The sequence below is a fragment of the Sceloporus undulatus genome, chromosome 8 (assembly GCF_019175285.1).
Source record: "Sceloporus undulatus isolate JIND9_A2432 ecotype Alabama chromosome 8, SceUnd_v1.1, whole genome shotgun sequence".
Taxonomy (NCBI): Eukaryota; Metazoa; Chordata; class Lepidosauria; order Squamata; family Phrynosomatidae; genus Sceloporus; species Sceloporus undulatus.
The window spans coordinates 23,815,850-23,836,886 of NC_056529.1; the positions used below are offsets into that span (position 1 = coordinate 23,815,850).

Consider the following 21,037-nt stretch of genomic DNA (forward strand, 5'->3'; position numbering starts at 1 on the left):
TTAATCCCAAGGATGAGTTTACACAGCAGGCTCACTCCGAGGATTGCCCTGACTTGTATTTCTTTTTGTGTTGTTGTTGCTGCGTTGGTTGTGGTGTTGGTGGTGATGGCGTTTGGGTCATTTCAGGTTGCTCACATGAAGAGCAAAGACGACAGGATTAAGCTGATGAATGAAATTCTCAACGGGATCAAAGTGCTAAAACTTTACGCCTGGGAATTAGCTTTCAAAGAGAAAGTCCTGGGGATCAGACAAGAGGAGCTCAAGGTGCTGAAGAAGTCGGCGTACCTGGCTGCCATTGGCACCTTCACCTGGGTCTGTGCCCCGTTCCTGGTGAGTAAGCCCTGGCTGGCCCTCAGCTCCCGCCATTTTGTAAGTGTTTCCCCTCGGGGTACAATTGCAGCCGCTGACAAGGAAACCCTATGAAATAAATTGGGGTCGCCATAAGCCAAGAGGGAACTTGAGGACACATATGCACAGACACCCTGCATGGTGTGGCGGTTTCAGTGTTGGACTATGGTTCTGGAGGCCAGGATTTGATTCCCATCTCGGCCACGAAACCCACTGGGTGACCCTTGGGCAAGTCATACCCTCTCAGCCTCAGGGGAAGGCAATGGCAAACCCTCTCTGAATGAAACATGCCAAGAAAACCCCATGATAGGATCGCCATAAGTCAGGAACAACTTGAAGGCACACAACAACAACAACAAGGCACACATGTCAGACATCTGGCACATTCCATTTCCAAAGGGAAAGGCACTGCCAACATTCATTTGTGGGGCTGTTTGGCCAACATCAGCATCCAGGCTAGTAAGTCCTTGCCAGCTGACTTATTTTTAGCTAGATTTGTGTGCCGACTTCCAGACTAAACAAATCCCCAGGCAGCAACTAACAAAGCCATAGGAAATGCAAATAAAATGCATTTACAAGAGGGAGGAAAACACAGCAGTTTGCATCGATGCAGCTTGTAGCAGTAAAACTGAGCAGAACCTCTGAAAGCAAGCTTAATTCTCAAAGTCAGAATCCCTAAAAACCAGCTTAGTTTGTCGAATCAGAGACCTGGAAAGGATTGTGGCTCTCAGCTGCTCCAAGAGAAGACTGGGAAATCACCGGATAGTTTGGGGTGGGATTGGGGCCTATTGGGGCCAGTTTGAGACACAGGGCCCCGGGGCCCTCTTCTTTAGTACCTGGCTAGAAAGAGAAGACTTTGACTTGGTGTAAAGCAATTCCCTGGACATGTTGCCCCCAAACAACCACTTGTATACCCCAGCCCTTGGCGTTTCCAACTGCAGCTCGCCCTTCAGGACGCGGGACTTCCTTCGGCACGTTTTGTCAGACAAGACTAATATTTGCACAGCCTTGAGGACAATGAGGGACCCAGTCCATGCTCATGGACAGGAAATCTGGTTTGGTTCACCACTAGTGTTCTCAAGAACAGCAAAATAAGCAGAGCTACCTTGAGTCTTTTGAAAAAGCAATCTCCCCCCCCCCCCCTTTTTTTTTTTTGTGTGTGTGTCTTAAAAGTGCTTTGTTTGGCTGAGATGACCTCTACCGATAAAGACCAAAGGCGGTTCCTTTATCAGCCAAACAACAGGTCGATGTGCAGTTTCTGAGTTTCCCATTCCAAATACCACACCTGCGCACCATTTCCCACCAAGGCTGGAAGTCCTGAGGCCCTCCAGATGCTGTTGGACGATCCTCTTCACTCTTGGCCATGCTAAGTAGAGGATGCTGGGAGCTTCAGTCCAGGCACATCTGGAGGGCCTCAGGATGATTCCCGTCCCTGTTTTGCAGTCTCTGTGCCAGGGAGACCACAAGGTCCCAATTTTCTGGGACACAAGAAGGTGTGACGGGTGGCAATGTCTGGCCCCACAGAAGGAAGCAGCTGTCTGTGGATATTCTCTTCACTAGCCTGGGATTTTTTTAAATGTTCAGCTTCTAGATGTTGTTGGTAAAGCATTTACTAAAACCAGTGGTATAGCTCTTTTCCTTTCTGCATTATGTTTCATTCCAAGAAAACAAATAGTTGTTACTACTTCACACCCACCCAGAGTCTAAGGAGGGAAATACAGCAATAACAACATGGTGTAGTAGTTTGAGCATTGGACTAGGAATCTGGAGACCAGGGTTAGATTCATCCGTGAATCCCACTGGGAGACCTTGGGTAACAAGTCACACTCTCTCAGCCTCAGAGGAAGGCAATGGCAAACCTCCTCTGAACAAATCTCACTAAGAAAACCCCATGATGGCTTCATCTTAGAGCCGCCATAATCCAGAAATGACTCAAAAGCACATAACGCGCAACAATAGCAACATGCTCTGGGTTGGTTTCTCTCTTAGGTGGCTCTGTCAACGTTTGCTGTCTATGTGACAGTTTCTGAGAAGAACGTCCTGGACGCTCAGAAGGCGTTTGTGTCTCTGGCCTTGTTTAATATCCTCCGGTTCCCTCTGAACATCCTTCCCATGGTCATCAGCAGCATTGTGCAAGTAGGATTTTCTTCTTGGGGCGAATCCTTGCCAGTTGTCCTGAAGGAAGGGAGGGCTGGGAAAAAGAGGAGTGTGTCTGAGTGGATGGCTGTCTCAAAGTACAGAGGTCCAAATGTCAGGGGTGTGCCGGATTTTCCTGAGAAGGGTAACACTGGCATGCGTTTAAAAATGTGGTGCAAAGAACATGAGGTGTAATGTTGTCGTTCTTGGCTTTGCTGTTTAGGCAAGTGTGTCCCTGAAGCGCCTCCGAGTCTTTCTGTCCCACGAAGAGTTGGATCCAGACAGCATTGTCAGAGGATCCATCAAAGACTGTAAGTTCCCACGGGTGACATTTTGCAACCCATTGCTCCTTACAGCTCCTTCCTGCTAAAATTAGACTTTAGCATGGTTTCATGCAAAGCCTGAATACCCAAAGGCTACCAGATCCTGTCTGATTTTGGAAGCCCTGTTATTGTTTAATATGGACACAAAGAAGGCATGGGCAGCTGGGAAGAGGCAGCTTCATTTTTCAGCTGCCAACCAGTCTGCCAATCCTGTACCCTCTGCAGCCACCTTCTTGATTGTCTCCTTGTTCCCTTTGCCCCAGAATCAAAATTCTTTGCAAATGTACAGGCAGATGGTTGACTGGTTTGAAAACTCTTTTCTAGCGGATGGCAACAGCATAATTGTGAAAAACGCCACCTTCGGCTGGTCAAGAAGCGATCTTCCATGCCTGAATAAGTAAGAATCTTCCTCCCCTGCTTTTCTCCTCCCAAAATAGCCCTCCGTTTGAATTCTGTACTGGCCATTCTCTTTAGGTTTATAAACCTTCCAGTGTTTCCATAGAGCGCAGTTACTATGTATGTTGGATGTGTTGTGTGACTGGTGTTTTTGCTGAGTTTGGAATCATCTGTTCGAAAGGGATTTGATATTGTGGGACTTGTCCTCCACAGCTTTGCATAGAACCAATTTGTGACCAATATCAATGCAGGGCTATGTCCTGCAGGAAAGAGAGACTTAAGGGGAAAATCCACCTTGGACAAAGCGCTTCTACCTGCGCACCCTGCAAAGCCGGGCATATCTTGTACTTCAGAGCAATTCAGATTCTAATCACTTGGACGAGGTCCTAAGTAAACACAAGCGCCAGTCCAAGCTGCCAAAGGCTGTTGGAGTTGATCCTCCTGTGCTGCTGCTGCTGCCAGAAAAAAACGGCTCTTCCCTGAGCTTGGAGACCACTTGCCACCTGGTTAGGTTACTTAGGCCCTATACAGACAGGCCAAAATAAAGCTGCTTCGAGTCACTTTGGAGGTATGGTGTTTCAATGATGCATGCATCCTAAGAGTCTGGAAGCTGCACCAAAGCTGCACTCTAGTCCTTAGGACTGGATTGTGGCTTTGGTGTGGCTTCTGGACTCTTAGGACGCATGTATCATTTAAACAGCATTCCTCCAAAGTGACTCGAAGCAGCTTTATTTGGGCCTATCTCTATCAGGCCTTAGGCTCCAGGCTTGGAGGATCTACTCTTTTGAGTCTCCAGGGTCCACTCAGCTGAGCCAGGTAGGGAGGAGCAGCATTGGGAGACACTAAAGTAGAGATGGGGGAGTCAGGCATAAAATAGAAGAAAACTCTCTCCATCCCCAAACCTTTCAGTCCTTTATCCCCAGTTTTCCTCCCTCCCTGATGGCCTTCGCCTCTCTTGGTTAGATTAAGAAGCATAGTATATCTGAACATGGGTTCTGCCCAGGAGTTTAGTGTTAAGTGCGGGACTCTCAGTCCTTTCAGACCAAAGTCCTTTCTTGGTTTACCCATGCAAACACACACATACACACATTGTCACCTTTTCAGCTGGCAATATTCATGGTGGTCTACTGGAAATCACCCAAAGAGCCACCTTCCATCCAGCCTTATAATGCTGCTGCTGCTGCTGTATGGTCTCTTCAGTGGCTCTCTCCCATTTTCATGGATCTAATAATGAATAAGGTTTTTTTCTTGCTGCCTGACCATTTGTTGGTCTGAGTTTTTATGCCGCCGTGGGACAGAGATGACGCATCTGCCCTTGTTGTTGTTCCAGCATTAATTTTGTGGTCCCAGAGCATCGCTTGGTCGCAGTTGTCGGTCAGGTCGGTTGTGGGAAGTCCTCCTTGTTGTCTGCGCTTCTGGGTGAAATGGAGAAACGAGAAGGACATGTCTCCCTCAAGGTATGGCCATAAAATGGACAGGGGAAAGATAGCAAAGCATGAAGAAGAAACTTTGGCCCACTCTAGGGCAATGTCCAGCCGTCCAGATGATGTTGGATTTCCAGCTGCACCTGGGTTGGCTGGAGGCACACTTTTCCCATTCCTGTCCTAGAGAGAAGACATGAAGGGCCTCTGCTTGTTTCTTGGCAGTATACCAAGGCGAGGAAATGAACAGTGGAGGCATAAGTTTAGTAAAAGACACCTTTTGGGCAGCTGATAGAAAAGCACTGCATGTTTGATGTGGATCATCACCCTCCTTGGAGTTAGGAAGGAATCTTTTCCCATTTGAGGCTGGTGCCTTCAGAAATTCCTGTCCTTCTCCCACAATGTGTGACTTTTTTGCTTGAGCTATTGCAATAGTTTTGTCAATCCATTCCTTGCACAGAATTACAGCCTCATCGCTGGACCATGTCATTTATACCTCTCTCTTTGTGGCGAAGGGGAATCCAGGGGAAATTAAGGCTCAGAGGGTTGGGCAGTGGTCAGGCCGAAGGAGCTCAGATTGGGATGACATTGGCAGAGATGCATATACAGTAGGAAAGGCATCCTCCTTTCCTTTTACATTGGTTCACATCCGACGACTAGCTCTCTGATTTTTGCAGGGATCTGTTGCCTACGTCCCTCAACAAGCCTGGATCCAGAATGCAACTCTGAAGGAGAATATCCTATTTGGGAGGGAAGCCAAGGAGAGCCAGTATCAGCGTGTGATCGAGGCCTGTGCCCTTCTGCCGGACTTGGAGATTTTCCCTTCGGGAGACCAGACAGAAATTGGAGAAAAGGTGATTTCAGACTTCATGGCCTGAGTTGTCCTTTGCTTCACATCTTTGGTGGAGAAAGCGATCCTCTGTTGGATTCCTAACTTAGCGAGTGTAACTCAACTGGACCCAGAACTCCAAGGCAACAAGTAATGCAGTTCCCTGTAACTAGTTCCTTTTGGTGCAATGGAGGGGCTGTAACAAATTGACATTAGAAAGCAAGGTAACAAGTGAGAGAAGAAGTTAGTCTATAGATGCCTTTTGACCTTTTAGAGAGACATTTTGATGGCATTTTTTTCATGCCTCATGCCATCCTTATATCAGTCCTAAACTCCATCCAAAATAATGTAGAGTTTTTAAAAACAAGACAAATGTATGTGACAAGTTACTGAGAGACGGACATATTGGATTCACAAGTGACACAGGTAATGGAATAAGTTACGATTCCAGCATTGTAATCAGCAACAACAGCAGCAGATGATATTTCAAACATGATCATAAGTAATGGGAAGGAATTGCCTTATAAAGGATAACTTTCCAAGCTGTTACTTGAAAAGTGTCTGTATCCAAAGCAGAGCTTGTAAAAGTTAAAATCTTTGGACTACAACTCCCTAGCCGTAGTAGTATCACCCTAATATTGTCAGAAATGTCTGTGGCTTTTACATCTCTTTGCCATTTCCATGGGCAGCACAGCCTCTCATTTGCAGCACTTCTTATGAGCACAAGAGCATTTCAGGACCAAGATCTTGGCCGGCGCATGCAGATTTATTTCCTTAACCTCTGTATGAAACTGCTTCTTCTTAAGACTTTCGTCTTGGAAACAAAAGCCAAGCTGTTTGACTTTCACGGAGCGAGCGCCAGATCTACTCCCGGTCTGGACTTTCACACAGAGGGGCATGCATCTCTTCCGCTTTCTTTCCCCGCAGGGTGTCAACCTCTCTGGAGGGCAAAAGCAAAGGGTCAGCCTCGCCCGCGCCGTCTACTCAGACGCTGACGTTTACTTGCTGGACGACCCCTTGTCGGCTGTCGACGCTCACGTTGGGAGGCACATCTTCGAGAAAGTTATCGGACCGAAGGGAATACTAAAAAAGAAAGTATGTGGGGTCAGCCTTGTGTATTGGTCTGGTTCTGTTACTCCTGTAAGGGCACCATGTTGGGTGCGTGGGATGGACGGGACTATCTTAACTCTCTAGGAAGGGATTTCCAGAGCATTGGCCTCCTGTGTTCCCAGTAGATGTACCTGTAAGATGAGTGGAAAGACCAGAGAGAATAGCCCTCCCATCCAGCCACCTTTCATGCTCACAACATGCCTGTGAGGTAGGACAGGCTGGGAGATTCTGTACTGCCAGAGGTGAGCTGAGACCTGAACCTAGCTCTTTCCAGTCCATGTTAGGGACTCTTGGTCACCTTGCTTAGCAATACCCTTGGAATCTGGAACTCAGTAGACTTTGTTAAAAAGACCTTACTTCCTCAGCTGGAATATGTCTCCAACTAGTCAAACTGAGCATTAGAAACAGTTCCTCTTAGTGCTGCATTCTCAACAAATGTGCAAGTTCCTCTCATTCCCCAAATTCTGTGTTCTTCTCTCCCGCCTCACACACATTTGTTTCCCTCTCTAGACCCGGGTCCTAGTGACCCACGGGGTCAGTTACTTGCCCGTGATGGACACCATCATCGTGATGACAGAAGGCAAAATCTCGGAGATGGGGTCCTACCAGGAGCTGCTGAAGCAAGACGGGGCTTTTGCGGAGTTCCTGCGCACTTACGCCGGCACAGAGCAGAACATGGAGAGCGAAGGTGAGGCGCTGGAGCTCAGATATATAAAGCAGGGGATAGAAAAGCTGTCTGTCTGCGGAGGCAGAGGAACATTTCCTAACATGTCTTACTTCTTAGGTAATGTGGAAAACAGCCAGGGAGAAGCCCCTTGTCTGCCTTGGGATGAAAATAGGGGGAAGAAGTTAGTATATAATAAAGTAATAAAGGCCTGCGTTTAATAATAACACAGCCAAGGTTTATTGATTTAATTTCTCCTCTGCCATAGGCCTTTGCCATTTTCGGTGGGGTTCATAGAGCAGGAGGATCTTCCTAAAGAGCGGTGCTCCTTGATCGCCTTTCTCAGTCCCCATAAGGAACCATTTTGGAAGACTAACTCCATTTCCTAATCTTTTCCTTTCTCTCTCTTTTTCTGCCCCGGTTCCCGATCCTTTCTTGCTGCTATGCCCCCAAGCCCCAGGGAAAGGAGAAGAAGGTTTGTCCCTTTCTGCTCCAAAGCACCTTTCTATTAAATTGCAGTTTTGCCTTTTTATTTTTATTCCACTTTTTCATTCTGTGAATGCCTCCTTCCATCAAAAATACCCAGGTACCAGGTCAGAGGAAGGTTTGTGGTATTGGAAGGCCTTTCTGTGCATGTTGTTCGATATCAAGTCAAAACATCTTGATGCCATCAAGCTTTTTTTAAAAAGCTGTGTGCTTCTTTCAATCCTGGCCGTCCTCTCCGAGTTGCAAATGCCACAAAAGGGCTCGAGTTCTACTATTATTACTATTGCAAGCCAGAATGAAAAAGCTGCACTTCATAGTTTGCTTGCTGGCTTTGTAGAATTAGGCTGTGACCATAGGCTGCTGGCCGACCTAGTAACTTTTACTGGCCATTTTTCAAGCTACAAAACAACCCCAAAATCCATTATATTTTAACTCTGCAACTGAGCAGAATGGGATGCGACAGAATGGGTCAGTCTCAGTGCTTTTAAACTGATTTATCTTGCCAGAGTTACCTGGAAAGTGCAGATGTATGTGATTTCTTCAGGGAGGGAGGTCTCTGGTAGAGATGTCTTTGGACTTTTAAAAGAAAAACCCTTTCTGAGAAAGGCCTGGCAGCACAGATAGTCCATAGGCCTTCCACCTTTGGACCAGGTAGCCATTACCTTTCACAGGATGGGATCTGTGACCCTCCAGTTTTGGCCTCCCATCCTTTGCCACCCAATCTACCCAGCAATGCTCTTGTTAAGTGACTGGGGGAGTAGTAGCGCAGAACCTCTCTGGCAGGGAAGCAGGGACTCGGTTCCCCTGAAATGGGGGATAGTGTGCCTTCAAAGGGAGGCCTGGCCCCTGAAAAAGCAGACCCCTGGTCAAGAGGACCGCATGGCTACTGTAGAGAAGGAGGTAGGGCCACTCTTTGGGACTGCTATTTGGGATAGCCACTTTCCATGCTGATGCATGTTTGGTGCGTTTACCCTTTTGTGCAGATACAAACAGCCCCGTTGCAAAGGAAGAGAAGCACTTTGAAAATGGAGTTCTTGCAAACGACGCCTCAGGAAAACCAATGTTAAGGTAGGCTGCAGGAGCTTCTTTTTTCTCTTTACCTGTGCAGCTGGAGGCCACTAATACTGGAGGTGACTTTAGCCATCCCATAAACTTATCTCGTCCTCTTTTAGCAACTATTTTATCTATTTTATCTGACCCCCTTTCTAAAGCCATTGGCAGCCATTAGTACTTCTTGTGGCAGGGAATTCCTTATGCTGACACTGTGAAGAAGCCCTTCTTTCTTGTGTCCTATCATCCATTGTCTTCAGTGGGTGACTCTTCTGGGGACCAGGAACCAAAGCAGCTCCCTTTCCATGTTCTCCACACTGCACATCAGTTTCTGCACCACTGTCGTGTCCCCCCCCTTATACTTGCCTTTTCCCTCTAAGCTAAAAAGCCCCCAAACAAGCCTTTCATGCTTCCTTCCTTCCCTCCTGTTAATCCCTCTTTAATCTTGCCAGTGCTGCCAAAGTCTCCGCAAAGCAGGTGGGGAAAGAATGGGGTTTTGTTCCCGTCTTGCCGAGTTGGGTCTGTTCTTTTGAGCCCCACATTGACGGCGGTCCTTTGTGCGTAAGCAGCGGAGCGCGGTGTGCCTCACGTAGTCTGGACGTAAACCACAGTCTGGAAAAAAGTTGTTTTGTAGCACCTTTGCTTTCCTTGCCCAGCATCCTATTAGCGACATATGTAAGCGCAAGTCCAACGTACACTTGCATATGTCTTTTTTGGGTCCTTGTGGAGGTTGGTCTTCTCTTCCGCCCTCCGCAATGATCAAAGCCTCACAGGAGTCACGATTTTGCTGCGATAGCACTCTCCATGGCTGCTTGTTGGCTGGAAGAGAGTGGGAGAGAGCAGAGAGGTACAGTCAGCACTCCACATTTGCGGCTTTGACTTCTGCGGCTTTGATTAATATGTTCTTTCTGGGAATCTCTAGGTCCTTCAGTACAACTCTATGGTCATTGTCAGCCACAAGTTGCGCTGGAGGACCTAGAGATTCCTAGAGTGAACACTTCTTGGGGCATTTGTAGGTCCTCCAGCACAATTCTGCTGCCAGCCTCTGGCAGACGTTGACCATAGCATTGCTCTGGAGGACCTAAAGATTCTTAGAGAGATGTTCTCTTGGGTAAGAAAATTAGTGCTTTCCCACTTTCAGAGGAGTGCTGTGCCCTTAACCTCATTCATAGGCCACTATAACTATAAATTCACAGCGCAAGCTTGACAGCCCAAGTTTTATTTGAGGATTGGATTGCAGGGAGTGAGGGGGACATTCGCTTGCCCCAAATGACATGATCCTGTTGTGCTTTTAGTAACTCCTGCCCCACCACAGTTCCCCTTTTTATGGGCTGCGGGGAAATGGCTGGGTTTCTGTGACCTTGAGTAGCGTGTGAGGATCTTTATGAAAGGTTTATAAGATGCCCAAGGCCAAAAAAAAAAAAAAAGACGTTTATTTCATGCAGAGCATTATAGAAGTGCGTTGGGCAGCTACCTGTTTCCTGCTCCTGGGGCCACGCAGGTGGCCAAAACATGGGGAAAGAGAACATAAATAAATGTGGAAGTGGGCGCAGAAACTGTGGCAGCTGGTGGTTCCAGTGGCAGGTTTTTGAATCTAGACTTTAAAAGAGCTGGCAGGCTGCTGAACCCTCTCCCTAAAATAGGGGGATATCACTTTGCCTGGGTCCATCAAAGTTCAGACTGAACAAATTCAGTGCTTCTGCGTCATCAGAACCACCGCTGGCCAGAAGGACCTCTCTGGTTTGGGGCACCTTTAAGGAAAGTTAAAACATTGCCAACCACTAAAGCCATGATGCTTCTTAGGAGAAACAGAGGGGCCAGGCAGTCTTGGATCAGGACTTCACAGTGGAAGGAAAAAGGGGTGCGTGCCTTGGATGAAATGGGACAAGACTGGGACTGCCATCTGAATCTGTGAACAGAAGAACCAGTATAGCCCCGTCTTGGTGTTTTCTAAGAAATTGTGCATTTTATTTTGTGTTTTGAAAACAAAGGCAGCTCAGCAACTCTTCCACATACAGCACTGAAACAGGGAAGACTCTGCAGCAAAACAGCACAGCCGAACTTCACAAGACACCAGCCGAAAAGGGTGCATGGAAACTCACGGAAGCAGATACGGCCAAAACTGGGAAGGTAAGGGGTCAACTGGGTCTTTTCCTAGACACCTAGGAAGGGGGGATCTTTTAGTCTCCAGGAACACAGGAAGTTGCTTTCTACTGCATCTGACTATTGGGAGATAAGGAGTCCATATAATTCACTCTTGTGTATGTTCACATCCTTCCAGGGCTTGAACCCAGGATCTTCTCCATGCAGAGGAAGTGCTCTGCCAATGGAGCCAAATCTCTTCCTTAATGAAAACAGAGCAAAAATAATTCTGCTTTCATACATAAAACATTGACAGGAGAATGTGCTCCTCTTCGCCGCAGGTTTTCATGTACAGTGGTACCTCGGGATACGAAATACCCAGGTTACGAAATTTTCGGGATACGAAAAAATCCCATTGGAAATCATTGTTCCGGGTTACGAATGTTTTTTCGGGTTATGAAGAAAATTTTTGGTGCTTTTTTCGGCTTTTTCGCACGAAACGCGGCTTTTCCCCATTAGCGCCTATGGCAATTCGGCTTACGAAGGCTTTTCGGGTTACGAAAGCGGCCGCGGAACGAATTACTTTCGTAACCCAAGGCACCACTGTAGTTTATGCAATGGTTGAATTGGAGGACATCCTGAGAGACATCTAGTTCATGGATAAGGAATCCCTGGGAAGTGGCTACTTAACCTCTGTTTAAAAACCAGCAACAAAGGAGAACCCACTGCCTTCTGAGAGAGTCCATTGCCTTGTAGAACAGCCTTTATCGTCAGGGGTTCTTCCAAAGATTCAATCAGGATCTCCTTTTTTGTTGCTTGAATCCACTGATTTGGGTTCTCTCTTCTGAAGCAGGAGAAAGGAACCACGCTTCATCTTCCCCATGATTTTTGTGCCGGAGTTTAGGCTCCAGGGATGTTAGATTTTGCCTATTTTAGGCCTGATTCTAAACTGCTCTTAGTCTGCTGGTCCAGTGTCATAAGTATATGTATTAAAAATAACATCCTTGTTCTTATAAAAAAAATCTGTCACCAAGTCAGTTAAGAAACACACATGTACTTGAGCTTTGGTTTTGTTTTTAATCGCTCCATTAACTGAAAAATCCATGGGGGGCCATGTGGCCCACGTCTCAAGACCGGCCACTTAGAAAACATGAAGAGAGTGGTCACAACCCCGCAGAAATGTTTATCCCCTCTGCTTGGCTTCTTTCAACAACTCGGCGAGCTCCTCCTGGCCTTGGTAACTCCTGGTGCTTGGAAAGGCTGGAATGCAGACAGCTGGCCCCGAACCAAGTTTCCGCTCTCCAGCGCAGGGCCTTAATCCCCCTTTGCTAAGGGCATGACTGTGTTTGTCTTTCCCCGTTGGGAGGCCTGTGAAGCAGGCGGCCGCTGCTACCGCCGGAGCTGCAGCAGGAACGGAGCCTTGCTTTCAGCTCAAACTGTGCTGCAGTCGCTCTCCAAATGGATCTCCCTGCAGCCTGACCCTTTGGGCCAAGGGCCCTTTCACAGTCTGCAGTTACAGCAACATGGTCCCACTTTAACTGCCACGGCTGTGTCCCATAGAAACCTATGATTTGTAGCCTGAGAAGGCACTAGACTTTGGCTGGGAATATTAACTGCAAATCCCTGGATTGCACAGATCCCCCATAGCAGAGCGGTTTCAGGAGGGCCATCATTAGAGCATAAAGTTGGTGAGCCTCTGCACAGTCGGGTGTTTTGCCTCAGTAACTCCAGGTAAAAACTTTGTGAAAAGTGGCTGGTCTCTCCTTCGTTGCAGTTTTTCAAACAGAGGTAGGCCCTTGGGGTTCCTCTCATCTCTAAGAGTCTGTGATTTCCTCCATCAGGGCCAGGAGACAGTTGGAAGAGGCCCCTTCCAACTGTGGTTCCCACATTGGGACTTAGTTTTTCTGGTTTATACTGGCCCTCAAATGCAAGCCCCAGTGATCTAGGCTATAAATCTTGAAGCAAAAAATCTTGGAGAGCACCCAATGGAACCCACAGGAAAATAAAAGACGCATCTCAATGCCTCCAATGCATGGCCCTTTTATTTTGGAAAAGGCCTAGTGCATTTGGCCTGTGTATATTTTAGCCGCCTTCTTCAGGAGATCCATAAAATATAATATAATATAAAAATAGATACACATTCAAAATTACAAGTATAACCCATAATACAAAATATAACATCATATATATCATTCTAATCTTTGTACATGGCCTAGAGCCTGCACATACCAATAAGAAACCTAACTGCAAACATTTCTGAAGCAGAGAATCTCATTCCATTTGCTAGGCAGGAGAGAAACTATGTTGATGCAAAAAAGAAAACCCCACAAAAGCCTAAACGGTTTGCCTGCAGTCAGCTGCTCATTCTGTTGTTTGGCTTCCGTAGGTGAAGCCAACCGTCTACTGGGAGTACATGAAAGCCATTGGCCTCTCCCTCGCCTTCCTCAGCCTCTTCCTCTTCCTCTGCAACCATGTGGCCTCCTTGGCTTCGAACTACTGGCTCAGCCTTTGGACGGACGACCCCATTGTCAACGGGACGCAGCAACACACGGACCTCCGGCTGGGCGTCTACGGGGCGCTGGGCATGTCTCAAGGTTTGCAAACGGTCCCTCTCTCTTTCTTACTACCTGAGTAGTCTTGTCTCATTGTCCGGCTCGCCTCAGCGATGCTCTGTATGGATTTCTTTGCTCTCCTTCCTTCTTTTAGACACATTCTTTTCATTATATAGGCGCAGAAGTTGATTTGGCATCAGTAGCAATAGCAGCTGGGGTAATGTCTTGACCATGGCATAGTGGTTTAGTTTGCTTTCCTGGTGTAACAGCCACAAAAGTTCTGCCAGCCTTTGCTTTAGGGTTTCAGCAGTTAAACTGTGAAGGATAGAAACTTGTTGGGCAGAGAGTAGCTATGCTTTCAGGGCTGCAAATATATGTGTGTGTATCCTGCAGTTTTGAGAGCATGTTCATGCAGGTTTAGGATGCATCCTAAGAATTTTTGCTTATGTGTGCTTGAAAAATGAGTTTCTAATCCTTGTGGCTGAAAGGAGGTTTAGAAGCACATGGTGGACTCTGGGGAAACATCTGGAACCAAGGAACCTTTTCCTTGCTCAGGACTTGTAACCTGTGTGATGTGTAGTTCATTGAAAGGCTGCCAGAGCCAGAACAAATGATGGGAAACCGGCATATTTATTTACATATTATTTACATGTTTATCTGCCAGGAACTGACAGCAGTGTGCATGGTGTTCCCACACACATACATGCTTACAACAGCCCTATGTGTTATGCTAAGCAGAGGAAGAAGTGACTGGCCCCTAAGAGTTTCACGGAGGAGCAGGAGTGGTAACCTGGGCTCCTACAGCCCAGCCCCACACTCTTGCCACTACTCTACACGGCTGGTTTTAAAGAATACAACCTTTGTTGCACAACCATCTTTTCGTTTCCTCATTCTCAGTGAGGCTGAAGGAACAACCCACAGCACATGGATACCTCCTTCATGCCAACCAAGTCAGGCAGGGCCCTCAAAGTTCAAAGACGTCATAACAGTGGCTTCCAACCTTCCTATCCCCAGTTTTAACTTTCCTGCCTTGCCAACCAGCCAGAACAAAGAGTGGGCAACTGGCGTGGTAAACAGAGAAAGAAGGCCCATAGGGAAGAGGTGGTCCCATCACGGCTCGCATGCCAGGAGGTGAAGAGGAGAGAACCTAACATTCTTCTGTCCTCCCATCCTCCCACCAAAGGGACTCAGGATCCTTCTGTCTCCTAATCCCTGCATCTGCACCATGCAATTACTCTCCTTCATCTTACTCCTCACCCTCCCAAACATTGCACTGTGAATGCCAGCATCAAAATGCAGCACTGGCGTCTCAGCATGACTCATGGTCAATGCTCTCACCCCACCCAAGTCCTCTGTTTATGGCACCCACCCACGCATCCAAAGCACTTTCCCCAAAGTCTGCTTTTAAGAATTAATTACTACTATCTCACTTTTCCTGTTTGGCTGGGGAGCGCTGTTGGGGAGGGGGGGGTGGCCTTCTTGCACATGGGTGTCTTAGGTCAGCACCTGTCCCAGAAGTCCATCTGTCCATCTACCCATCTATCCCCATGTCTTGGCAGCAGTGACCATTGCATAAGGGGAGACCGGTGATACTCGATCCCCTTTTTGGCACCCGACCAGTTTTTCCAAGAGCAGCCAAGGACTCAGTTCTCTGGCCACAAAAAATAAAAGGGTTCAGGCCAGGTCAGGGCACCACAAACACAGAGGTCTTGAAAGAAACTTGTGGCACCGTCCCCACCCTCCCTCCCAGCCTTTCTTGCATGGAGAAAGCAGTAAACCTTCTGCAAACAGATTTTGAGAGATGGCCAGGGATCCTGGTGCCCCATCAGGGCTTAGGACAAACCCTGCTCCTCCTCACTCTCCTGCCCAGACCTTAAACCCCATCCCTTCTCTACCCAAATTCTCAGAAAATAACCCCCTTTTATTGCTGGGGATGATGTGGTTTGTAGTCCAGCAAATCTGAAGGAGGATGCAGTCATGGGGAAGCCTGCATCAGACAGTAGGTTCTGTAGATTGGGGAATTCCTTTATTTTGTGTTTTGTTTTTGGAGTACAGTTCCCAAAATCTAATGTGGGCTTGTGAGACTTGTTCCAAGACAAAGTAGTTTTCTCAAGGGCTACTCAGGGCCTACAAGTTGTTGCAAAGGACTGCACCCCCGAAGTCAAGGCTCAGGCATTCTCTATGGTTAAACCTGCTCTTGGATTCAAGTGACAGGTCTTTGAAGTCAAAGAGGTGAGTGACCTCATGCAAGACAGTCGCTGTCTTTGTCTTTCAAAAGGCATCGCCGTCTTCGGCTACTCCATGGCAGTGTCGATTGGGGGGATCTTCGCTTCCCGCCGCCTCCACATTGACCTGCTCCACAATGTCCTCCGGTGCCCCATGAGCTTTTTTGAGCGGACACCCAGCGGGAACCTGGTCAACCGCTTCTCCAAAGAGATGGACACCATTGACTCCATGATCCCCCAGATAATCAAGATGTTCATGGGCTCCATGTTCAACGTCATTGGCGCGTGCATCATCATCCTCTTGGCCACGCCAGTGGCTGCTGTGGTCATCCCTCCCTTGGGCCTTGTCTACTTCTTTGTCCAGGTAGGAAGCCACTGACCACTTGCCTCCTTCAGCTTTGCTTGGCTCCATCTTCTTCCTTTAGAAAAGTCAATTCTTATTGAAGTGACCAGTTGATGAATCCCAGGACTGGTCCTTGTGGGCCAAATGTGGCTGTCAGGACTGTTTTGCTGGCCCTTTGGGAGGTTTGGGAAGGGAGCAGGCCATTTCAGGCCCACGATCCCCAGTTCATGACAGGTTCCTGGACCATTCCCAGAGCTGAAAGGCTGGTCCTTGCAGTCACCTTTTTTCCCCCTTTTCCTTCGGCCGCTTCCTTCCCTGACTCTGGACCCTTGGGTTCCCCAGCGCTTCTATGTGGCCACATCCCGCCAGCTGAAGCGCCTCGAGTCGGTCAGCCGCTCCCCAGTTTACTCTCACTTCAACGAGACGCTTTTGGGGGTCAGCGTCATCCGAGCCTTTGAAGAGCAGAAGCGGTTTATTCAGCAGAGTGACCTGAAGGTGGACGAAAACCAGAAGGCTTATTACCCAAGCATTGTGGCCAACAGGTAGGTGAAGGTGCCAAGGGATAACCCTGACCAAGGGCTGGATTGTGCTTTATGTCCTCCACGCCGGCCCTCGTCCCATGGATTTGGAAGATTTACTGAATCTACATTTGTCCTAAATTGGGAAAGCTTTGCAGTGGCACGGTGGGGGGGGGGGTATGACTGTTGCCCCCACTTGCAGTCCCAAAATAGCTTGGGTCTTGTGCAGTTGGTGCAAGTTGTGGGTCATACAAGGGTTGGCGAATTATCCCCAAAAGCCTTTGTCCCTGTTATAGTCACTCCACAAGCAAATTTCGTGCCAGCCCTGTCGCCGTGCGTCCATTACATTTTATTCCTATCTTTCTTTCTCTCTTCCTTGCCCTCTGATTATCCGCTTTGCAGGTGGCTGGCGATCCGGCTGGAATATGTGGGAAACTGCATCGTCCTCTTTGCGGCCCTGTTTGCCGTAATCGCGCGCCACAGCCTCAGCCCCGGTCTGGTGGGACTCTCCATCTCCTACTCGCTCCAGGTAACCGACAAAAGCCTATCAAGGATAGCTGTTCTTCGTCAAGTTTTTGATGTGTAATGGCTTATAGAAAGGGTGCTCTTGGCTTCAGGTTCTCGCCCAGAGATAGAGAGAAAGAGATGCCTGCAAAACAGGACCAGAAACCGCAAACTGTCCTGAAGGCACGTCATCTTTTCATGTTGAGCATCAGTTGGATGGCAAAACACTTTGTAGACTGAGGCTTTCTGTTTCTCCTTTGGCAGATCACCACCTATTTGAACTGGTTGGTCCGAATGTCATCCGAGATGGAAACGAACATCGTGGCTGTGGAAAGAGTCAAGGAATACTCTGAGAAAGAGAAGGAGGTAAGTTTGAGGTGGATGCCCAATATCAAGCTGCATCTCAGGACGGGTTCCCTTTAGCTCTCCTGAGATAGCAGGAGCCTGCATTTTTATTGCTGCAACTTTGTGGCATCGTCAGCGGGCAGAACGGAGGGGATGGCGTCTTTTGAAAATGCCTCAGTGGCCGTTGTCAGTGGTCATTCTAGAAAAAGCAGCCGCCCCGTTGCTGTAAATGGTGGTCCCAGTGAAGGCCGAGGACTGGGAGTCGGGCAGCTCTCTGGATGTTCTTGGATTGCAGCTCCCAGCAGTCCCCTAGCCAGCATAGGCAGCAGGGACAATGGGGTTTGTAATTCAGCAGCATTTGGAGCAAGTTTCACATGCAAACTCAGAGCACTTCCCTCCACACAAAAGGCTTTGTTTTTCCCATCTGTGTGGGTCTTTTTAAGCCTTAAGGACCGCGGCTGCCCTCGAGTGGCCGCATGCCGTCACCACAAGTCTCCATTCTGCCTTCTTAGCCTCGTTTTTTGCCTTTGATATGTTTGCCATGAGTCACATCAGAAGACTTTTCTGGGGAGATTAGAGCTCACTGACTTTGTTTTACATTGGATTGATTGGATATTTCTCATTCATCCAGGTTTAGATCTGCCAGATAACAGTTCACTCTTTGGACCTCTCTCTTTCTCCGTTCTTCTCCTTTTTCTTCTTCTTCCAGGCAGAATGGACGCTTAAACAGGCGGCTCCTCCGGGCAACTGGCCTCAGGAAGGCAAAGTGGAGTTTCGGGGCTACAGCCTTCGCTACAGAGATGACATGGACCTGGTGCTGAGGAACATTGACATCACAATAAACGGAGGGGAAAAGGTGAGAGGTGGCTCCATTTCTGGCAATCCTGCAGTCTCTCATCCCAAAGACATGAAGATATTTCTGAGGCTGAGAAGGCAGAAAACAGCCAGTGCTGGGAGAAGAAGCAAGAGACAGAGTTTTCTATCTGCAGAAACCTGAGACCAGCATGGTTTGAGTTTTGCTTTAATTGTCTTCTTTGCCCAGGTGGGCATCGTTGGCAGGACAGGCGCAGGGAAGTCGTCCCTCACTCTCGGCCTGTTTCGGATCAATGAGGCGGCCAGAGGGGAGATCCTCATTGACGGAATCAACATTGCTAAAATTGGCCTCCACGACCTTCGCTTCAAGGTTACGATTATCCCCCAGGTAACTCCTCTGAGCAAATCTGGTCAAGAAAAGCCCAGGATAGATTTGCTTTAGGGTCGCCATAAGTCAGAAATGACTCAGAAGGCACGCAACACACACTCACAAGAGACCCAACGGCAGCAGACTATTCTCACATGCATCTGTGGAAGTAGGCTGGAGTCTAGGGAAGCTCATGCTGCCAACTTGTATCTTTCAGTTAATCTCAAAGGTGCTACAAGATCCCTTTGAAGGCTATTCTCATGTCGTTTTCATCTTTTTTCCTGACATGCGTAGATTTTGGAAACACACATTGGTTTTCAAAGGTATCCAGTAGTACTCTGGGACCAAGGTCCCGTTTAGCATTTAGTCAGTAAACATCTACTCACACAGTTGGTGTTGAGCACACAAGTGTCCCTTTTGTTTTGGTAGAGATGCCGACCATTCGGCGTATCAGGGATCGCACTTGACATCTGCTCAGAGAGAAGGACAGCTGATTGCAGGACCTTCAGCAAGTGGCAGAGCCATTCACACCAATGTGATGATGATACTACCTTTCCTTAGGGACAGGGAAGGTGCAGCTCCTTAGTGCTGTAAAAGAGACACACCAGTGTCATGACACAAGAGGATCCCGGCTCTGGGCTTTTGGGATCTTGCAATAGATCTGCTCCAGCCTTCCAGTTTACTAATCCCAGACATGTCCCCAGCAGTCAAATCAAGCTGGGGGGGGGACGGGGGGACAATGCCACCTCTGTGTCTTGCTTCCAGGATTGGTTTAATGATGGCAAAACAAGATGAAGGCCTCTTTGGAGTGTACCTGTGCATATCCATGTGTGCGTGTGACTTAAGGCCACTTTGAACATTGCAGAATCCCTGTGCAGAAGTAGTTCTGTGCAAGAGAGAGAGAGAGAGAGAGATTGATGAGGGCATAAAAGAAAAATTAAACTTGTCTGTGTGCATCCTCATTCGTGGTGAGGTCCCATTTGCACATGGCCAGAAACATGTCCCCACAGTGGGGATTTTTAGGGAATCCACAACACTCCTCCCCATTTGACAGGACTGCATTTCCTAAACAGGACCCGGTCTTGTTCTCTGGCTCCCTGCGGATGAACCTGGACCCTTTCGACCAGTACTCCGACGAAGACGTCTGGAAGTCTCTGGAACTGGCTCACTTGAAAAACTTCGTTTCCACGCTCCCTGAAAAACTCAACCACGAATGCTCTGAAGGTGGAGAGAACCTCAGGTACGGGGCAGATTTTGTGCCGCCCTTTCAGAACATCTTCAGTCAGGTTCTGCCCAAGCACTTTGGGAAGTTTATTCACGTTATTCAGTGTGTGTCTGTGTGTAGACAAAGAGATCCACAGATAGGTATTTTGATATATGTACATATATGTGTGTGTGGAGGTATTCTGTCTCTATAGCTCTGCTTTGAAAGCAGCAAGGAGGCAAGCATTCAGCCTCAGGCTGCCGACTGCTCCACTGTCTCTGGACTTTGGTGCGAAAAGCCCTGAAATTGACCCAGTTACAAAACCCTGATTTCTGCCTCTGTGATAAATTCTGACACTGTGTTCTCTGCAGAAGAGCCAGCTTGGTTTGTTGGTTTTTAAGCGCTGGACTATGTCTTTGGAGACCAGGGTTCAAATCCCTGTTTGGCCATGGAAACCCATTGGGTGACTTTAGACAAGTCACTCTCTCTCAGCCTCAGAAGATAGCCATGGCAAGCCCCCCTCTGAAGAAATGTTGCTAAGAAACCCCCCATGATAGGTTTGCCTTAGGCTCTCTGTCAGTCAGAAATGACTTGAAGGCACACAAGAACAACAATTCTCTGCAGATATCTCCAGAGAGATATATAGTACTCTCTCAAAATAAAAGCAGCCATTTTAAGTACACTTTTGTAAATGCAATACAAACATAACATGGCATTTGATTCATAGAATCAAGGAATCATAGAGTTGGAAAAGACCGCAAGGGCCATCCAGGCCAACCCTCTTCTTCTGCCATGCAGGAACTCTCAGTCAAAGCATCCCCATTGACAGATGGCCATCCAGCCTCTGCTTAAAGACAGCCTCCAAGGAAGGAGACTCCATTGTTCTCCAAGGAAGGAGTGTGTTCCTCTGTTGAATAGCCCTTACTCTCAGGAAGTTCCTCCTAATGTTGAGCTGGAATGTTTTCCTGGAGCTTGAATCCATTGCTCTGGGTCCTCTTCCAACCTACCCCCCCCCTCAAAACAAGCCCTTAATGCCCCGTTTGCTCTCCTTTTCCCCCTCCAGCGTTGGGCAGCGTCAGCTCGTGTGCCTGGCTCGCGCTTTGCTCCGCAAGTCCAAAATCCTGGTCTTGGATGAAGCCACGGCCGCCGTGGACCTCGAGACGGACAACCTCATCCAGTCCACCATCCGGACGCAATTTGACGGCTGCACTGTCCTGACGATAGCCCACCGCCTAAACACCATCATGGACTATACACGGTATTATTATTATTATTATTATTATTATTATTATTATTATTATTATTATTATTATTATTATCG

The 21,037-nt window shown here is 47.9% G+C and overlaps 1 protein-coding gene across 2 annotated transcripts in view; it reads left to right on the forward strand.

Moving 5' to 3' along the window:
• Positions 1-21,037, forward strand: part of ABCC1 (ATP binding cassette subfamily C member 1) — a 43,911-nt gene that overhangs the window by 20,994 nt on the left and 1,880 nt on the right. Inside the window, exons 12-31 of one of the 2 annotated variants that reach the window (XM_042437451.1) lie at positions 127-330; positions 2,338-2,484; positions 2,708-2,795; positions 3,132-3,204; positions 4,534-4,660; positions 5,302-5,478; positions 6,381-6,548; positions 7,074-7,251; positions 7,682-7,702; positions 8,697-8,781; positions 10,755-10,893; positions 13,232-13,439; positions 15,676-15,986; positions 16,308-16,507; positions 16,886-17,012; positions 17,252-17,353; positions 18,042-18,188; positions 18,375-18,533; positions 19,586-19,752; positions 20,780-20,974. In XM_042437451.1, coding sequence (XP_042293385.1) covers positions 127-330; positions 2,338-2,484; positions 2,708-2,795; positions 3,132-3,204; positions 4,534-4,660; positions 5,302-5,478; positions 6,381-6,548; positions 7,074-7,251; positions 7,682-7,702; positions 8,697-8,781; positions 10,755-10,893; positions 13,232-13,439; positions 15,676-15,986; positions 16,308-16,507; positions 16,886-17,012; positions 17,252-17,353; positions 18,042-18,188; positions 18,375-18,533; positions 19,586-19,752; positions 20,780-20,974 — 3,023 coding nt within the window. The remainder of the gene's footprint in view (positions 1-126; positions 331-2,337; positions 2,485-2,707; positions 2,796-3,131; positions 3,205-4,533; positions 4,661-5,301; positions 5,479-6,380; positions 6,549-7,073; positions 7,252-7,681; positions 7,703-8,696; positions 8,782-10,754; positions 10,894-13,231; positions 13,440-15,675; positions 15,987-16,307; positions 16,508-16,885; positions 17,013-17,251; positions 17,354-18,041; positions 18,189-18,374; positions 18,534-19,585; positions 19,753-20,779; positions 20,975-21,037) is intronic. The other variant, XM_042437452.1, reaches the window with a different exon arrangement.